The 19,841-nt window shown below is 46.4% G+C and overlaps 2 protein-coding genes and 1 long non-coding RNA gene across 3 annotated transcripts in view; all 3 read right to left on the bottom strand.

Moving 5' to 3' along the window:
• The window catches only part of LOC135532928 (intermembrane lipid transfer protein VPS13C-like), a 69,977-nt gene extending 63,994 nt beyond the window's left edge, over window positions 1–5,983 (bottom strand). The window contains exons 1-3 of the mRNA XM_064960359.1: window positions 5,822–5,983; window positions 1,016–1,213; window positions 281–370 (exon numbers count right to left, since the gene is read on the bottom strand). Of these exons, the coding sequence (XP_064816431.1) occupies window positions 281–370; window positions 1,016–1,213; window positions 5,822–5,962 (429 nt within the window). The 5' untranslated portion in view covers window positions 5,963–5,983. The remainder of the gene's footprint in view (window positions 1–280; window positions 371–1,015; window positions 1,214–5,821) is intronic.
• Window positions 5,984–7,222: 1,239 nt separating this feature from the next.
• On the bottom strand, window positions 7,223–17,256 carry LOC135532927 (intermembrane lipid transfer protein VPS13C-like). Its single transcript, XM_064960358.1, has 4 exons — window positions 17,192–17,256; window positions 13,199–13,319; window positions 12,248–12,488; window positions 7,223–7,335 (listed from the first exon to the last, which is right to left on the bottom strand). The coding sequence occupies exons 1-4, from the start codon at window positions 17,254–17,256 to the stop codon at window positions 7,223–7,225; spliced, it is 540 nt and encodes a 179-aa protein (XP_064816430.1).
• A 13-nt stretch (window positions 17,257–17,269) lies between these two features.
• On the bottom strand, window positions 17,270–19,263 carry LOC135532930 (uncharacterized). The gene is made up of 3 exons (XR_010454417.1): window positions 19,237–19,263; window positions 17,402–17,558; window positions 17,270–17,315 (listed from the first exon to the last, which is right to left on the bottom strand). It is a non-coding gene; the product is annotated as an uncharacterized LOC135532930 (long non-coding RNA).
• Window positions 19,264–19,841: the final 578 nt, after the last annotated feature.

Here is a 19,841-nt window from a genome sequence, read left to right as displayed (position 1 = left end):
CCACTACCAGGTTGGTTAGGGTTACTCAGCATACTCTTTAGGTTGAGGTTCCACTACCAGGTTGGGAAGGGTTACTCAGCGTACCTCTAGGTTGAGGTTCCACTACGAGGTTGGTTAGGGTTACTCAGCATACCTCTAGGTTGAAGTTCCACTACGAGGTTGGTTAGGGTTACTCAGCGTACCTCTAGCTTGAGGTTCCACTACGAGGTTGGTTAGGGTTACTCAGCGTACCTCTAGCTTGAGGTTCCACTACGAGGTTGGTTAGGGTTACTCAGCGTACCTCTAGCTTGAGGTTCCACCTGCGTTTGCCGTCCTCCACTCTCTCTATCAGCGGTTCCCAGACAGCATGGGTCTCATTGAAGTAGTTCACCTGTCGACATATTCACACTGTCAAAATCAGCATCCATCACATTTATATCAATTTCTATCAACACATTTTATTGATCATGAAATTCAAAAGAACATGGGTAGACAAAATTATTTAAAATGTTTATTTAACCTTTATTTAACTAGGCAAGTCAGTTAAGAACAAATTGTTATTTACAATGGCGGGCCTACCGCCGGCTAAACCCGGACGACGCTGTGTTCCACCCTATGGCCTACCCCGGGCCTGACCCGGACGACGCTGGGCCAACTGCGTGCCGCCCTACGGGCCCTACCCCCGGGCCAGCCCTGGACGACGCTGGGCCAACTGTGCACCACCCTACGGGCCTACCCCCGGGCCAGCCCTGGACGACGCTGGGCCAACTGTGTGACGCCCTACGGGCCTCCCTCTTGCACTGAGATGCAGCTCCTTTAGACCGCTGAGCCACTCGGGAGCCCAATACACACATGAATACCAAAGGTAACAAGTATCCCTACATCAGTAGGTAATTCACAAAGACTAAAGAGCCGCTGTTTGTCTGCCTACTGACTTCCTACAAAAACACCACATGACAAGCTCCTGTACGTGCAGGAAGAGGACTTCCATTAGGACGACAGCTGAGAGTAGTGTAAAAAAAGCTCCAGTCCTCACCTCCAGGGTCATGTCAGAGCAGAGGTGGAGGAGGGAGGACCAGTTCTTGGCCGTCCCAGACAGAGAGCTCTCAGCCAGCAGCAGAGGGACCGTCCTGTGGCCCAGACCAGACTCCAGGGTCACCTGAATGACCTTCACGTCCACCTCGAAACTCTCCCCAAAGTTACGGCCGTCCTGGTCACTGAATCTCTCCGTCACCTGGATGGGGAAGTCATGTTAAGGTTTAATGTCATTTGTAGGTAAGAGAATGCAACAACAAAGGTGCATAGTGAAGGTAAACGGAGTCCCTAAATGTTCCTGGGAGGACAGACGGTTCTTGAATAGAGACAGACGGTTCTTGTATAGAGACAGAAGGTCCTTGTATAGAGACAGAAGGTTCATGTATAGAGACAGAAGGTTCATGTATAGGGACAGAAGGGACAGCAGGTTCTTGGTATAGGGACAGCAGGTTCTTGTATAGAGACAGCAGGTTCTTGTATAGGGACAGAAGGTTCTTGTATAGGGACAGCAGGTTCTTGTATAGGGACAGAAGGTTCTTGTATAGGGACAGCAGGTTCTTGTATAGAGACAGCAGGTTCTTGTATAGGGACAGAAGGTTCTTGTATAGAGACAGAAGGTTCTTGTATAGGACAGCAGGTTCTTGTATAGGCACAGCAGGTTCTTGTATAGGGACAGCAGGTTCTTGTATAGGGACAGAAGGTTCTTGTATAGAGACAGAAGGTCCTTGTATAGAGACAGAAGGTCCTTGTATAGAGACAGAAGGTCCTTGTATAGAGACAGAAGGTCCTTGTATAGAGACAGAAGGTCCTTGTATAGAGACAGAAGGTTCTTGTATAGAGACAGAAGGTTCTTGTATAGGACAGCAGGTTCTTGTATAGAGCACAGCAGGTTCTTGTATAGAGACAGCAGGTTCTTGTATAGGGACAGAAGGTTCTTGTATAGAGACAGAAGGTCCTTGTATAGAGACAGAAGGTCCTTGTATAGAGACAGAAGGTCCTTGAATAGAGACAGAAGGTTCATGTATAGAGACAGAAGGTTCATGTATAGAGACAGAAGGGACAGCAGGTTCTTGTATAGGGACAGCAGGTTCTTGTATAGAGACAGCAGGTTCTTGTATAGGGACAGAAGGTTCTTGTATAGGGACAGCAGGTTCTTGTATAGGGACAGCAGGTTCTTGTATAGGGACAGCAGGTTCTTGTATAGGACAGCAGGTTCTTGTATAGGGACAGAAGGTTCTTGTATAGGGACAGCAGGTTCTTGTATAGAGACAGCAGGTTCTTGTATAGGGACAGAAGGTTCTTGTATAGAGACAGAAGGTTCTTGTATAGGACAGAAGGTTCTTGTATAGGCACAGCAGGTTCTTGTATAGGGACAGCAGGTTCTTGTATAGGGACAGAAGGTCCTTGTATAGAGACAGAAGGTCCTTGTATAGAGACAGAAGGTCCTTGTATAGAGACAGAAGGTCCTTGTATAGAGACAGAAGGTCCTTGTATAGGGACAGAAGGTCCTTGTATAGGGACAGAAGGTCCTTGTATAGGGACAGAAGGTTCTTGTATAGAGACAGAAGGTCCTTGTATAGAGACAGAAGGTTCTTGTATAGAGACAGAAGGTTCTTGTATAGAGACAGAAGGTTCTTGTATAGAGACAGAAGGTTCTTGAATAGGGACAGAAGGCACAGCAGGTTCTTGTATAGAGACAGAAGGTCCTTGTATAGAGACAGAAAGGTCCTTGAATAGAGAGCAGAAGGTCTTTGTATAGAGACAGAAGGTTCTTGTATAGAGACAGAAGGTCCTTGTATAGAGACAGAAGGTCCTTGTATAGAGACAGAAGGTCCTTGTATAGAGACAGAAGGTCCTTGTATAGAGACAGAAGGTCCTTGTATAGAGACAGAAGGTCCTTGTAGAGAGAGAGAGGTCCTTGTATAGAGACAGAAGGTCCTTGTATAGAGACAGAAGGTCCTTGTATAGAGACAGAAGGTCCTTGTATAGAGACAGAAGGTCCTTGTATAGAGACAGAAGGTTCATGTATAGAGACAGAAGGTCCTTGTATAGAGACAGAAGGTCCTTGTATAGAGACAGAAGGTCCTTGTAGAGAGACAGAAGGTCCTTGTAGAGAGACAAGAAGGTTCTTGTATAGGGACAGAAGGTTCTTGTATAGGGACAGAAGGTCCTTGTATAGAGACAGAAGGTCCTTGTATAGGGACAAGAAGGTTCTTGTATAGAGACAGAAGGTTCTTGTATAGAGACAGAAGGTTCTTGAATAGAGACAGAAGGTCCTTGTATAGAGACAGAAGGTTCTTGTATAGAGACAGAAGGTCCTTGTATAGAGACAGAAGGTCACTTGTATAGAGACAGAAGGTCCTTGTATAGAGACAGAAGGTCCTTGTATAGAGACAGAAGGTCCTTGTATAGAGACAGAAGGTCCTTGTATAGAGACAGAAGGTCCTTGTATAGAGACAGAAGGTCCTTGTATAGAGACAGAAGGTCCTTGTATAGAGACAGAAGGTCCTTGTATAGAGACAGAAGGTCCTTGTATAGGGACAGAAGGTTCTTGTATAGAGACAGAAGGTTCTTGTATAGGGACAGAAGGTCCTTGTATAGGACAGCAGGTTCTTGAATAGGGACAGAAGGTTCTTGTATAGGGACAGAAGGTTCTTGTATAGGGACAGCAGGTTCTTGTATAGGGACAGCAGGTTCTTGTATAGAGACAGAAGGTTCTTGTATAGAGAGCAGGTTCTTGAATAGAGACAGAAGGTCCTTGTATAGAGACAGCAGGTTCTTGTATAGAGACAGGAAGTTATTGTATAGAGACAGCAGGTTCTTGTATAGGGACAGCAGGTTCTTGTATAGGGACAGCAGGTTCTTGTATAGGGACAGCAGGTTCTTGTATAGAGACAGAAGGTTCTTGTATAGGACAGAAGGTTCTTGTATAGGGACAGAAGGTTCTTGTATAGAGACAGAAGGTTCTATGTATAGAGACAGAAGGTTCATGTATAGAGACAGAAAGTCCTTGTATAGAGACAGAAGGTCCTTGTATAGAGACAGAAGGTCCTTGTATAGAGACAGAAGGTCCTTGTATAGAGACAGAAGGTCCTTTGTATAGAGACAGAAGGTTCATGTATAGAGACAGAAGGTTCATGTATAGAGACAGAAGGGACAGCAGGTTCTTGTATAGAGACAGAAGGTTTTTGTATAGAGAAGGTTCTTGTATAGAGACAGAAGGTTCTTGTATAGGGACAGCAGGTTCTTGTATAGAGACAGAAGGTTCTTGTATAGGGACAGCAGGTTATTGTATAGAGACAGCAGGTTCTTGTATAGAGACAGAAGGCACAGAAGGTTCTTGTATAGGGACAGAAGGTTCTTGTATAGAGACAGAAGGTTCTTGTATAGGGACAGCAGGTTATTGTATAGAGACAGCAGGTTCTTGTATAGAGACAGAAGGCGACAGACAAGGTTCTTGTATAGAGACAGAAGGTTCTTGTATAGAGACAGCAGGTTCTTGTATAGAGACAGCAGGTTCTTGTATAGGGACAGCAGGTTCTTGTATAGGGACAGCAGGTTCTTGTATAGGGACAGCAGGTTCTTGTATAGGGACAGCAGGTTCTTGTATAGGGACAGCAGGTTCTTGTATAGAGACAGCAGGTTCTTGTATAGAGACAGCAGGTTCTTGTATAGGGACAGCAGGTTCTTGTATAGGGACAGCAGGTTCTTGTATAGGGACAGCAGGTTCTTGTATAGGGACAGCAGGTTCTTGTATAGGGACAGCAGGTTCTTGTATAGGGACAGCAGGTTCTTGTATAGGGACAGCAGGTTCTTGTATAGGGACAGCAGGTTCTTGTATAGAGACAGCAGGTTCTTGTATAGAGACAGCCGGTTCTTGTATAGGGACAGCAGGTTCTTGTATAGGGACAGCAGGTTCTTGTATAGAGACAGAAAGTTCTTGTATAGGAGACCAGCAGGTTCTTGTGCACTCGAGGGACAGCAGGTTCTTGTATAGAGACAGAAGGTTCTTGTATAGGACAGAAGGTTCTTGTATAGGGACAGCAGGTTCTTATAGGGACAGCAGGTTCTTGTATAGAGACAGCAGGTTCTTGTATAGAGACAGAAAGTTATTGTATAGGGACAGCAGGTTCTTGTATAGGGACAGCAGGTTCTTGTATAGGGACAACAGGTTCTTGTATAGAGACAGAAGGTTCTTGTATAGGACAGAAGGTTCTTGTATAGGGACAGAAGGTTCTTGTATAGAGACAGGTTCTTGTATAGGGACAGAAGGTTCTTGTATAGGGACAGAAGGTTCTTGTATAGAGACAGAAGGTTCTTGTATAGAGACAGAAGGTCCTTGTAGGAGACAGAAGGTCCTTTGGAATAGAGACAGAAGGTTCTTGTATAGAGACAGCAGGTTCTTGTATATGTATGTAATGTTCTTGTATAGGGACAGCAGGTTCTTGTATAGAGACAGAAGGTCTTGTATAGGGACAGCAGGTTCTTGTATAGGGACAGCAGGTTCTTGTATAGGGACAGCAGGTTCTTGTATAGGGACAGCAGGTTCTTGTATAGGGACAGCAGGTTCTTGTATAGGGACAGAAGGTTCTTGTATAGAGACAGAAGGTTCTTGTAGAGAAACATAAGGCACAGAAGGTTCTTGTGTAGAGAAACAGAAGGTTCTAGACCTCAATAGAACATATTAAAGAGGTATTCAATTTAAATTCCAGTCAATTCAGAAAGTAAACTAAATTCCTATTCCGAATTTTAATGAGTGTACTTCCTGAATTGAAATGGAATTGAACCCCAACCGTAGTATCTGTACCTCGCTGGCAGAGTCCACTCCCAGGAACCAGTAGTTGCAGGCGTAGATGTTCATGGTGGACCACAGGTTGCCGACCTCAGTCTTCTCCTCCTCTGCTGCCTCGTCTTTGGGTTTCGCCGTCATGGCTGCCGTGATGGTCATCACTGTGTTCAGGATGACAGGGGAGATCTGAGAGAGGGAAGGGAAGAGCGTGTCGGGGATTTATTTATCCTTTATTCATACGGGGGAAGTCAGCGGGATTCTTACGTGTGATGATCAATTGAAAATCTCGATCGCAATGACGATCTTGATTGACGTCTATGTTCAGAAGTAGCCTCTCAGTGCATGAGGCGGTTCAATAATTCAAACCATTTCTCACTCCGAGCTCTCAGAGCCAGAGGTGTTCATGGATCCATCTGTACCCGAATACCTGAGAGGGCCCGGATCCAGAACTCAAAATAATGTCACAGGTCTCGAGTATATCACGAGTCTCTCAGCGACCCAGAGTCAGCAGCTACAGCGACCCACGTCAACTTCTTTTCCCGGTTTGATGCCGCCTCAGTTAGCCTAGCTAAGCTAACGTTAACTTCTCATCCTGGTTTGATGCCGCCTCAGTTAGCCTAGCTAAGCTAACGTTAACTTCTGCGTCCTGCATTGATGCTGCCTCAGTTAGCCTAGCGAAGCCAACGTTAACTTTCGTCCTGGTTTGATGCCGCCTCAGTCCATGCCAAAGTATTGATGCCGTAATCATATTTGATGATAAATAACGTAACTTCTCGTCCTGCATTGATGCTGCAGCTATTAGTCCTGGTTTGATGCAGTCCATAAATAAATGTGTATTATTTATGCAAATGCAGTCCAAATGGGAAAGCCCCAGGTCCATTGGGCCCGTGAAGACCTCCTACTCAGAGCACAGGACACCCTGCCATAACTTTTTTTTTTAACCAAACTAACTTGACAAAGAAGGCATGAAACCTGGTTTGATAATGACTTCCTCCACAGACACACGGCCGGAAGGGTTGGTTGGGGCGGGTTTTTGGTTTCCAGGAAGACAGAACACGGACGTAGCACCTGTAGACCAATGAGAAAAGAAGCATTTAGAGTTGGATTCCAATTCAAATATACTTTCAAGGAAAACGTATTAAAAAACGCAATAGGAAATAGCTTTGAATCATGCTTATATAACAGCTTATATAACAGTAGTGACATTAGACGCAGTGTAGAAGGTCTCCAAAAAAACGTCTATTAAAAGCTATTTTATGCTCACCGTGGTGACGACCTTGGTCTCATTGGTCCTGATGAAGGGACAGGCCAGAACTTTGAGCTCTCTGAGGTTGGCCGTCATGCTTTGTCCCCAGGGGGCCTCCCCCAGGGGCCCCTCCCCCAGGGGCCCTCCCCAGGCTCTCTAGCATCAGACTGAAGTCACATTGGAAGGAGGCTACCAGTGCCGGAGCGTCGGCTCTCATCCAGGTTCGCCACAAACACCACCTCTGGGTCTAGGATGACGGCACGCAGCTTGGTCCTGGGACTGGAGCCTGGGGGAGAGAGGAGAAACATCACCCCACCACCAAACATCCTAATATTGGGTATGGAGGGTAGAGGAGAGGAGGGGAGAAACATCACCCCACCACCAAACACATCCTAATATTGGGTATGGAGGGTAGAGAGAGAGAGAGAGGAGAAACATCACCCCACCACCAAACACATCGTAATATTGGGTATGGAGGGTAGAGAGAGAGAGAAGAAACATCACCCCACCTCCGAACATATCCTAATATTGGGTATGGAGGGTAGAGAGGAGAGGAGGGGAGAAACATCACCCCACCACCAAACACATCCTAATATTGGGTATGGAGGGTAGAGAGAGAGGAGAAACATCACCCCACCACCAACATATCCTAATATTGGGTATGGAAGGTAGAGAGAGAGGGAGAGGAGAAACATCACCCCACCACCAAACACATCCTAATATTGGGTATGGAGGGTAGAGAGAGAGAGAGAGAGGAGAAACATCACCCCACCACCAAACACATCCTAATATTGGGTGGAGGGTAGAGAGAGAGAGAGGAGAAACATCACCCCACCACCAAACATATCCTAATATTGGGTATGGAGGTAGGAGAGAGAGGAGAAACATCACCCCACCACCAAACATATCCTAATATTGGGTATGGAGGGTAGAGAGAGAGAGGAGAAACATCACCCCACCACAAACATATCCTAATATTGGGTATGGAGGGTAGAGAGAGAGAGACCAAAACATCAGCAGAGAGAGGAGAAACATCACTCCACCAAACACATCCTAATATTGGGTATGGAGGGTAGAGAGAGAGAGGAGAAACATCACCCCACCACCCACATCCTAATATTGGGTATGGAGGGTGGAGAGGAGTATTGGGTATGGAGGGTAGAGAGAGGAGAGGAGAAACATCACCCCACCACCAAACACATCCTAATATTGGGTATGGAGGGTAGAGGGAGAGGAGAAACATCACCCCACCACCAAACATATCCTAATATTGGGTATGGAGGGTAGAGAGAGAGAGGGGGAGAAACATCACCTCACCACATCGTAATATTGGGTATGGAGGGTAGAGAGAGAGAGGAGGGGAGAAACATCACCTCACCAAACACATCCTAATATTGGGTATGGAGGGTAGAGAGAGAGAGAGAGGAGAAACATCACCCCACCACCAAACACATCCTAATATTGGGCATGGAGGGTAGAGGAGAGGTAGAGGAAGAAGAGAGAAACATCACCCCACCACCAAATACATCCTAATATTGGGTATGGAGGGCAGAGAGAGAGGGAGAGGGGAAACATCACCCCACCACCAAAACACTAATATTGGGTATGGATCAGAGAGAGGAGAGGGAAACATCACCCCACCACCAAACACAATTGGGTATGGAGGGCAGGGAGAGAGGAAACATACCCATACCCATCTGTCAGGTATGAAAAGAACCAAGAATAGAAAAGGTAATGACAAAACACCAAACACATCACAATACCATGGACTCCACACCATCACACTGTAGCCAGGGGAAACATCACATCCACACCATCACACTGTAGCCATCACAATACCATCACTCCACACCATCACACTGAGAGGGGAACATCACCCACACCACACCATCATAGAGCCATCACAATACCATCACTCCACACCATCACACTAAGAATATAATACCATACTCCACAAACACAATCCACACCATCACAATAGCCATCCACACCATCACACTGTAGCCATCACAATACCATCACTCCACACCATCACACTGTAGCCATCACAATACCATCACTCCACACCAACACACTGTAGCCATCACTACCCCACACCATCACACTGTAGCCATCACTCCACACCATCAATAGCCATCACAATACCACACCACACACACTGTAGCCATCACAATACCATCACTCCACACCATCACACCGTAGCCATCACAATACCATCACTCCACACATCACACTGTAGCCATCACTCCACACCATCACACTGTAGCATCATAACACCATCACTCCACACCATCAACATCAAGCCATCACAATACCATCACCCACACCATCACACTGTAGCCATCACAATACCATCACCCTGTACATCACAAACATCACTGTAGCCATCACAATACCATCACTCCACACCATCACTCTGTAGCCATCACAATACCATCACTCCACACCATCACTCTGTAGCCATCACAATACCATCACTCCACACCAACACCACACACAAACACACTGTAGCCATCACAATACCATCACTCCACACCAACACACTGTAGCCATCACAATACCATCACCCACACCATCACACTGTAGCCATCACAATACCATCACTCCACACCATCACACTGTAGCCATCACAATACCATCACTCCTACCACAACACTGTAGCCATCACAATACCATCACCCACACCATCACACTGTAGCCATCACAATACCATCACTCCACACCAACACACTGTAGCCATCACAATACCATCACTCCACACCAACACACTGTAGCCATCACAATACCATCACCACACCAACACACTGTAGCCATCACAATACCATCACTCCACACCATCACACTGTAGCCATCACAATGCCATCACTCCACACCATCACACTGTAGCCATCACAATACCATCACTCCACACCAACACACTGTAGCCATCACAATACCATCACCCACACCAACACACTGTAGCCATCACAATACCATCACTCCACACCAACACACTGTAGCCATCACAATACCATCACCCACACCATCACACTGTAGCCATCACAATACCATCACTCCACACCATCACACTGTAGCCATCACAATACCATCACTCACACCAACACAATAGCCATCACTCCACACCACACACTGTAGCCATCATCACAATACCAACACACTGTAGCCATCACAATACCATCACTCCACACCAACACACTGTAGCCATCACAATACCATCATCACTCCACACCAACACACTGTAGCCATCACAATACCATCACTCCACACCATCACACTGTAGCCATCACAATACCATCACTCCACACCATCACACTCCAGCCATCATGTAACACACTGTCTAGCCATCACAATACCATCCTCCCACACCAACACACTGTAGCCATCACAATACCATCACCCACACCAACACACTGTAGCCATCACAATACCATCACTCCACACCAACACACTGTAGCCATCACAATACCATCACTCCCACACCAACACACTGTTAGCCATCACAATACCATCACTCACACTAACACACTGTAGCCATCACAATACCATCACTCCACACCAACACACTGTAGCCATCACCGTACCATCACTCCACACCAACACACTGTAGCCATCAACATACCAACACACTGTAGCCATCACAATACCATCACCACACCAACACACTGTAGCCATCACAATACCATCACTCCACACCAACACACTGTAGCCATCACAATACCATCACTCCACATAAATGTCACACTGTAGCCATCACAATACCATCACTCCACACCAACACACTGTAGCCATCACAATACCATCACTCCACACCAACACACTGTAGCCATCACAATACCATCACTCCACACCAACACACTGTAGCCATCACTCCACACCATCACCCACTCCACACCAACACACTGTAGCCATCACAATACCATCACTCCACACCAACACACTGTAGCCATCACAATACCATCACTCCACACCAACACACTGTAGCCATCACAATACCATCACTCCACACCAACACACTGTAGCCATCACAATACCATCACTCCACACCAACACACTGTAGCCATCACAATACCATCACTCCACACCAAAACACTGTAGCCATCACAATACCATCACTCCACACCAAAACACTGTAGCCATCACAATACCATCACACACCAAACACTGTAGCCATCACATTAGCCATACCATCACTCACACCAACACACTGTAGCCATCACAATACCATCCTCACACCAACACACTGTAGCCATCACACCATCGCTCCACACCAACACACTGTAGCCATCACAATACCATCACTCCACACCAAAACACTGTAGCCATCACAATACCATCACTCCACACCAACACACTGTAGCCATCACAATACCAACACACTGTAGCCATCACAATACCATCACTCCACACCAAAACACTGTAGCCATCACTCCACACTAAAACACTGTAGCCATCACAATACCATCATTCCACACCAAAACACTGTAGCCATCACAATACCATCACTCCACACCAAAACATTGTAGCCATCACAATACCATCACTCCACACCAAAACACTGTAGCCATCACAATACAACACCATCACTCCACACCAACACTGTAGCCATCACAATACAATACCATCACTCCACACCAAAACACTGTAGCCATCACAATACAACACCATCACTCCACACCAAAACACTGTAGCCATCATGGCAATACCATCACTCCACACCCAACACTGTAGCCATGGGCAACACTACACAACACCATCACTCCACACAATACAAAACACTGTAGCCATCTGTAGCCAATCACTGGTACAACACCATCACTCCACACCAAAACACTGTAGCCATCACAATACAATACCATCATACACCATAACACCCATCACTCCACACCAAAACACTGTAGCCATCACTCCACACCAAAACACTGTAGCCCACACAACACCATCACTCCACACCAAAACACTGTAGCCATCACAATACAATACCATCACTCCACACCAAAACACTGTAGCCATCACTACACAATACCATCACTCCACACCATAACACTGTAGCCATCACTCCACACCAAAACACTGTAGCCATCACAATACAATACACACCATCACTGAGCCATCACCAAAAGGAAATCCTATGAGCATTTGAACGGCTGTATAGTTTTCTGGTTGTCATTTATCTCACCCCTCTCTCTCTCTCCCCTTACCTGTTCTGGGGTCAGTGTTGGCTCTATCCCGAAGCTCGGCCAGCTGTTTGAGGGGTAGCTGGGAGGTCTTGGCCAGGCCTGGCAGGGCTAGCTTGGTGTTAGTGGGCACGTCCTGGGCAGAGCTCTGGGGCAGGGCCTGGATGAAGAAGTCTGCCACTGCCATGAGAAACTCAACGCTGGCGCACAGATACCCAGAGTCTTCTGTACCACCGCCACCACCTGGCGCTCGCCCGTCGGCGCTCTGCGTGTACGCCACACCCGATCATGGCTTCCTCAGCTCGCCTCGTCACGAGGACACCCAGCATCCTGAGGGGTTTGGGCAAACGTGAGGTTACATATCACAATCAATCAATACAACAATCATTGAGACCACCCAACTGGTACTATACAGAACACAACCCAGTAGTATTGAGATCGACCCGACTGGTACTGTACAGAACATAACCCAGTAGTATTGAGATTGACCACACCCAGTAGTATTGACATCTAGACTGGTCATTAGAACTGAGGCAGTAGTATTGGGCTGGTACTGTATCAACCCAGTAGTATTGAGACCCGACCCGACTGGTACAGAACTGACAACCCAGTAGTATTGAGCCCGTACTGTCCACCTAGTAGGACACGTACCAGTAGTATTGAGACCGACCCGACTGGGCAGAACACAACCCAGTAGTATTGAGACCCAGGACACAGAACTGAGACTGGTACAGAACACAACCCAGTAGTATTGAGACCGACTTTAGTGAGACTGGGAACACAACCCAGTAGTATTGATCACCCGAGGCTGGTACAGAACACAACCCAGTAGTATTAGACTGGTACAGAACACAACCCAGTAGTATTGAGACTGGTACTGCTGGAACACAACCCAGTATAATTAGTACGCACTTTTAACCTGAGGTAGCTTCCCGTGACCAACATCAGTGTGGCCGTCTGGCGGGCGAGACTCACCAGAACATGCCCTGTCCTCATGTCGTCCAGGGTGCAGGCTGTATTAGAGACCTCCATGGACCCGTTATTAAACATCTTCCCTGAAGCCTTCATCAGGTGAAAGGTCACAACCCAGCCTCTCCTGGATTGAGACACAGCCGATACCTTGTTTAAGATCTGTCCATGAACCAATCAGCAACCACCTTTAGATACAGGTCATTTTGGACAGTAGTATTGAGATCGTTTGGTAACTGTCTTACCCTAATCATGGCTTTGTGTAATTACCCAGTAGTAAATTGTCATTAACTGACTGGTAGGCCCTGTCAGAGAAAACATTAGAACTGAGACCACAACCTATAGGTACAGTTTAGGGTCATTAGAACTGGAGGCTGGGACATCACCTATAGGTACGTACCTGTTTAGTGAGACTGGGCTACATCACCTAGGATACGTGCCTGTTTAGGGTCATTAGAACTGAGGCTGGGCTGCATCACCGACTGGTCATTAGAACTGAGGCTGGGCACATCCCTATAGTAGTACCTGTTTAGTGAGACTGGGCTACGTAGATACGTACTGTCCAGACATTACAGGCTGGGCTACATCACCAGTAGTACCTGTTTTGAGACTGGGTTACATCACCTATAGGTACGTACCTGTTTAGGGTCATTAGAACTGAGGCTGGGCTACATCACCCAGTAGTACCTGTTTAGTGAGACTGGGCTACATCACCTATAGATACGTACCTGTTTAGTGAGGCTGGGCTACATCACCTATAGATACAGTTTATGAGATTCATAGTTTAACCTGTTTAGGGGTAGAACTGAGGCTGGGCTACATCACCCACCTGCTAGGGTCATTTAGTGAGGCTGGGCTACATCACCTATAGGTACGTACCAACATGGTTTAGCGTCTGTTTAGAACTGAGCTGGGCTACATCACCTTTAGATACGTACCTGTTTAGTGAGACTGGGCTACATCACCTGTACCCCTGAGACTGGGCTACATCACCTATGTCGTCCTGTTTAGGGTCATTAGAACTGAGACTGGGCTACATCACCTATAGGATGCACCTGTTTAGTGAGACTGGGCCATCCATGGACCCTGTTTATTAGAAAACATCTTCCCTGATACGTACCTTCATCAGGTGAAAGGCTCTACATCACCTATAGGTACGTACCTGTTTAGTGAGACTGGGCTACATCACCTGGTGTTTTAGGGTCATTAGAACTGAGGGCTGGGCCGATACCTTGGAAATGTTTAGGAGAGAACTGAGACTGGGACATCACCACGTACCTGTTTAGGGTCATTAGAACTGGGGCTGGGCTACATCACCAGCCGTACCACTGGGCTACGTCACCTATAGAACGTACCTGTTAGAGTCATAGAACAAGGCTGGGCTACATCACCCTATAGAGTACGTACCTGTTTAGTGAGACTGGGCCACATACCTATGACTGCCTGTTTAGGATACTGAGGCTGGGCTACATCACACATAGAACGTACCTGAGACTGGGCTACATCACCTATGGCTTGTTTAGTGAGGCTGGGCTACATCACCAGGGTACCTGTTTAGGGTCATTAGAACTGAGACTGGGCTACATTAAGTACCTGTTTAGTGAGACTGGGCTACATCACCTTTAGGTACGTACCTGTTCAGGGACATTAGAACTGAGACTGGGCCTACATCACCTATAGGTACGTACCTGTTTGAGTCATTAGAACTGAGACTGGGCTACATCACCTAGGTACGTGCATGCCTGTTTAGGAGCATTAGTGAGACTGGAAGTTACATCACCTATAGATACGTACCTGTTTAGGAGCATTAGAACTGAGACTGGGCTACATCACCTATAGGTACGTACCTGTTTTAGGTCATTAGAACTGAGACTGGGCTACATCACCTTTAGGTACGTGCCTGTTTAGGTCATTAGAACTGAGGCTGAGCTACATCACCTATAGGTGCATACCTGTTTAGGGTCATTAGAACTGAGGCTGGGCTACATCACCTATAGGTACGTACCTGTTTAGGGTCATTAGAACTGAGGCTGGGCTACATCACCTATAGGTACGTACCTGTTTAGTGAGACTGGGCTACATCACCTATAGATACGTACCTGTTTAGGGTCATTAGAGACTGGGCTACATCACCTATAGGTACGTACCTGTTTAGTGAGACTGGGCTACATCACCTTTAGATACGTACCTGTTTAGGGTCATTAGAACTGAGACTGGGCTACATCACCTATAGGTACGTACCTGTTTAGTGAGACTGGGCTACATCACCTATAGATACGTACCTGTTTAGTGAACTGAGGCTGGGCTACATCACCATCACCTGTCATTAGAACTGAGGCTGGGCACCACATCACCGCACGTACCTGTTTAGGGTCATTAGAACTGAGGCTGGGCTACATCACCTATAGATACGTACCTGTTTAGGAGCATTAGAACTGAGGCTTTGAGACCATCACCCCTTTACGTACCTGTTTAGTGAGACTGGGCTACATCACCTATAGGTACGTACCTGTTTAGGAGCATTAGAAGTGAGACTGGGCTACATCACCTATAGATACGTACCTGTTTAGGAGCATTAGAAGTGAGGCTGGGCTACATCACCTATAGATACGTACCTGTTTAGTGAGACTGGGCTACATCACCTATAGGTACGTACCTGTTTAGGGTCATTAGAACTGAGACTGGGCTACATCACCTAGATACGTACCTGTTTATGAGACTGGGCTACATCACCTAGGTACGTACCTGTTTTTAGGAACGTGGGGCTACATCACCTATAGATACGTACCTGTTTAGGGTCATTAGAACTGAGGCTGGGCTACATCACCTATAGGTACGTACCTGTTTAGTGAGACTGGGCTACATCACCTATAGATACGTACCTGTTTAGGGTCATTAGAACTGAGGCTGGGCTACATCACCTATAGATACGTACCTGTTTAGGAGCATTAGAACTGAGACTGGGCTGACATACGTAGAACTGAGACTGGGCTACATCACCTATAGATACGTACCTGTTTAGTGAGACTGGGCTACATCACCTATAGATACGTGCCTGTTTTTAGTGAGGTCATCATTAGAACTGTTGCATCTGTTTAGTGAGACACATCACCTATAGATACTTACCTTTTTAGTGAGACTGGGCTACATCACTCTGGAGATACATGTTTGTCACATTAGAACTGAGACTGGGCTACGTCACCTATAGATACGTACCTGTTTAGGGTCATTAGAACTGAGGCTGGGCTACATCACCTATAGGTACGTACCTGTTTAGGGTCATTAGAACTGAGACTGGGCTACATCACCTATAGATACGTACCTGTTTAGGAGCATTAGAACTGAGGCTGGGCTACATCACCTATAGGTACGTACCTGTTTAGTGAGACTGGGCTACGTCACCTATAGATACGTACCTGTTTAGGAGCATTAGAACTGAGGCTGGGCTACATCACCTATAGATACGTACCTGTTTAGTGAGACTGGGCTACATCACCCAGGTACGTACCTGTTTAGGGTCATTAGAACTGAGTGGCTGGGCTACATCACCTATGAGTACGTACCTTTTTAGAACTGAGACTGGGCTACATCACCTAGATACGTACCTGTTTAGTGAGACTGGGCTACATCACCTAGATACGTCCGTGCCTGTTTAGGAGCATTAGAACATGTTTAGATTAGAACTGAGACCGGGCTACATCACCTATAGGTACGTACCTGTTTAGGAGCATTAGAACTGAGACCGGGCTACATCACCTATAGATACGTACCTGTTTAGTGAGACTGGGCTACATCACCTATTGGTACGTACCTGTTTAGGGTCATTAGAACTGAGGCTGGGCTACATCACCTATAGGTACGTACCTGTTTAGTGAGACTGGGCTACATCACCTATAGATACGTACCTGTTTAGTGAGGCTGGGCTACATCACCTATAGATACGTACCTGTTTAGGGTCATTAGAACTGAGGCTGGGCTACATCACCTATAGGTACGTACCTGTTTAGGGTCATTGCTGTACAGGACCAGTCCCAGGAGGACTCTATGTTGAAGATAAACTTCATGGTTTCCAGGGTTTCTTCTACCTGTTGTTCTGGAAGTTCAACCGTGTTCTCAACACCATCTGAAGGACGACGAGAGAACAGAAACGTGGTCAGAAGAATTAACACGCTCGGGACTCCAGTCGATACATTACACATGACCTCTGACCTTTGGCGTAGTCTGTTTTGAGCATCAGCGTGGTCTTGTGTGTCAGGGCTGTGGTGTCGGGGCTGGTGTGTTGGTCTGGCTGCAGACCGCTGGCTTCTCCAATGTTCTCCATCAGGATCCTCAACAGAACTGTTAGGTCGTCCTGACTCAGGGCAACCTGGGGAGAACAGACGACAGAGAGGATATGTAGCTGGAGCTAATGCTAATGTCACTAATACTAGTTAACCTGAAGAGACAAGCAGCAGAGGAATAGCTAATGTCACTAATACTAGTTAACCTGAAGAGACACAAGCACAGAGGATGTAGCTATAGCCAATGGTTGCTAATGCTAATGTCACTAATACTAGTTAACCTGAAGAGACACAAGCACAGAGAGGCTGTAGCTAATGCTAATGGTTGCTAATGCTAATGTCACTAATACTAGTTAACCTGAAGAGACACAAGCACAGAGAGGCTGTAGCTAATGCTAATGGTTGCTAATGTCACTAATGCTTGTTAACCTAATGCTTGTTAAGCTGTAGCTAATGGTTGCTCATGCTAATGTTACTAATACTAGTTAACCTGAAGAGACATGAGAGGACATAGCTGTAGCTAATGCTAATGCTAATGGAGCTGATAAGTAGAGCCCGAATTAACTTGAGGACAGACAGAAGACATATAGGATTGAGCTGTAGCTATTGTTGCTCAAGCCTAATGCTATTGTTGCTAAAGCCTAATGCTATTGTTGCTAAAGCCTAATACTATTGTTGCTAAAGCCTAATGGTATTGTTGCTAAAGCCTAATGGTTACAAAAGCCTTATGCTATTGCTAAAGCCTAATGCTATTGTTGCTAAAGCCTTATTGCTGCTATTGTTAACAAGCCTTATGCTATTGTTGCTAAAGCCTAATGCTATTGTTGCTAAAGCCTTATGCTATTGTTGCTAAAGCCTAATGCTATTGTTTCTAAAGCCTAATGCTATTGTTGCTAAAGCCTAATGCTATTGTTGCTAAAGCCTAATGCTATTGTTGCTAAAGCCTAATGCTATTGTTGCTAAAGCCTAATGCTATTGTTGCTAAAGCCTTATGCTATTGTTTGCTAAATCTGTTATCTCCTAATGCTACCTCTTGTTGCTAAAGGCCTAATGCTATTGTTGCTAAGCCTAATTATTGTTGCTAAAGGCCTAATGCTATTGCTTGAGGTCTCCCTCATAGACCTAATGCTACCTCTATGGTTGCTATCTTACCTTCATGGTTCTGTCATCATGTCTGGCGTGATCGGGGAGGAACATCTTGTTGCCTTCATGGTCTCTATCTACCTCTATGCTTCCTGTTATCTGTTATCTTCTCCATGGTCTCTGTTAGTCCCATCATGGGCTTGGAGGTCTCCCCATGGCTGTAGGTCTCTGTCTATCTCCTCTCATGGTTCCTGTTATCTCCTACCTTCATGGGCTGTAGGTCTCTGTCTACCTCTGGTTCCTGTTATCTCCTACCTTCATGGGCTTGTTAGTTCTCCTCTATGCTTCCTGTTATCTCCTACCTTCATGGTCTCTGCCCACTCTATGGGTCTCTACCTTAATGGTCTGCAGGTCTCTGTTATCTCCCCCTACCTTCTGGAAGCCGTCAGGTTCCCTCTATGGTTCCTGTTATCTCCTACCTTCATGGTCTCTGTCTACCTCTATGGTTCCTGTTATCTCCTACCTTCATGGTCTCTGTCTACCTCTATGGTTCCTGTTATCTCCTACCTTCATGGTCTCTGTCTACCTCATGGTTCTTGTTAGTCCCTCTAAGCTTGAGCTTCCTGTTATCTCCTACCTTCATGGTCTCTGTCCACCTCTATGGTTCCTGTTAGCTCCTACCTTCATGGGCTTGAGGTCTCCCTCTACATGGTCTTGTTGTGGCCTCTACCTTCAAGGGCTGAGGTCTCCCTGCCTCCACTGCTGCCACTCCTCAGAAACATGCTGCAGCCAGGTTTCTCTTCACTGTTAGGAGCAGGTTGACAGGCTCCAGCAGCTCAGTACTGGGCTGAGAGTCTTTTCCATGTGAATTCTGATGAGAGAAAGCTAAATTATAGACAAGGATAGTTGGACAACTTGCTTATTTAGCTACAGTATACAGTATTAGTGTGGTATCCAGACTTTCATACCATTCCTGTAACAACCCAGGGATGGCCACGTACCTGTAGCCAGCAGACCATCTACTGTAGCCAGCAGGCCACGTACTGTAGCCAGCAGGCCACGTACTGTAGCCAGCAGGCCACGTACTGTAGCCAGCAGACCACCTACTGTAGCCAACAGGCCATGTACTGTAGCCAACAGACAATCTACTGTAACCAACAGGCCATGTAGCCAATGCAGGCCATGTAGCCAACAGGCCACGTCACTGTAGCCAACAGGCCACGTACTGTAGCCAACAGGCCACGTACTGTAGCCAACAGGCCACGTACTGTAGCCAGCAGGCCACG

Source organism: Oncorhynchus masou, unplaced genomic scaffold (genome assembly GCF_036934945.1).
Source record: "Oncorhynchus masou masou isolate Uvic2021 unplaced genomic scaffold, UVic_Omas_1.1 unplaced_scaffold_2118, whole genome shotgun sequence".
Classification (NCBI taxonomy): Eukaryota; Metazoa; Chordata; class Actinopteri; order Salmoniformes; family Salmonidae; genus Oncorhynchus; species Oncorhynchus masou.
The sequence above is the reverse complement of the archived record's forward strand: the minus strand, read 5'-3'. Positions and strand labels throughout refer to the sequence as shown.

Excerpts from the sequence above, each read along its gene's own strand:
- LOC135532927 (XM_064960358.1), bottom strand. The coding sequence starts at position 17,256 with ATGAAGTTTATCTTCAACATAGAGTCCTCCTGGGACTGGTCCTGTACA. Across the intron at positions 12,489-13,198 it reads TGAGGACAGGGCATGTTCTG|AGCGCCGACGGGCGAGCGCC; the intron begins GTGAGTCTCGCC and ends GCGTACACGCAG. Across the intron at positions 7,336-12,247 it reads CAACACTGACCCCAGAACAG|GCTCCAGTCCCAGGACCAAG; the intron begins GTAAGGGGAGAG and ends TCTCTCCCCCAG.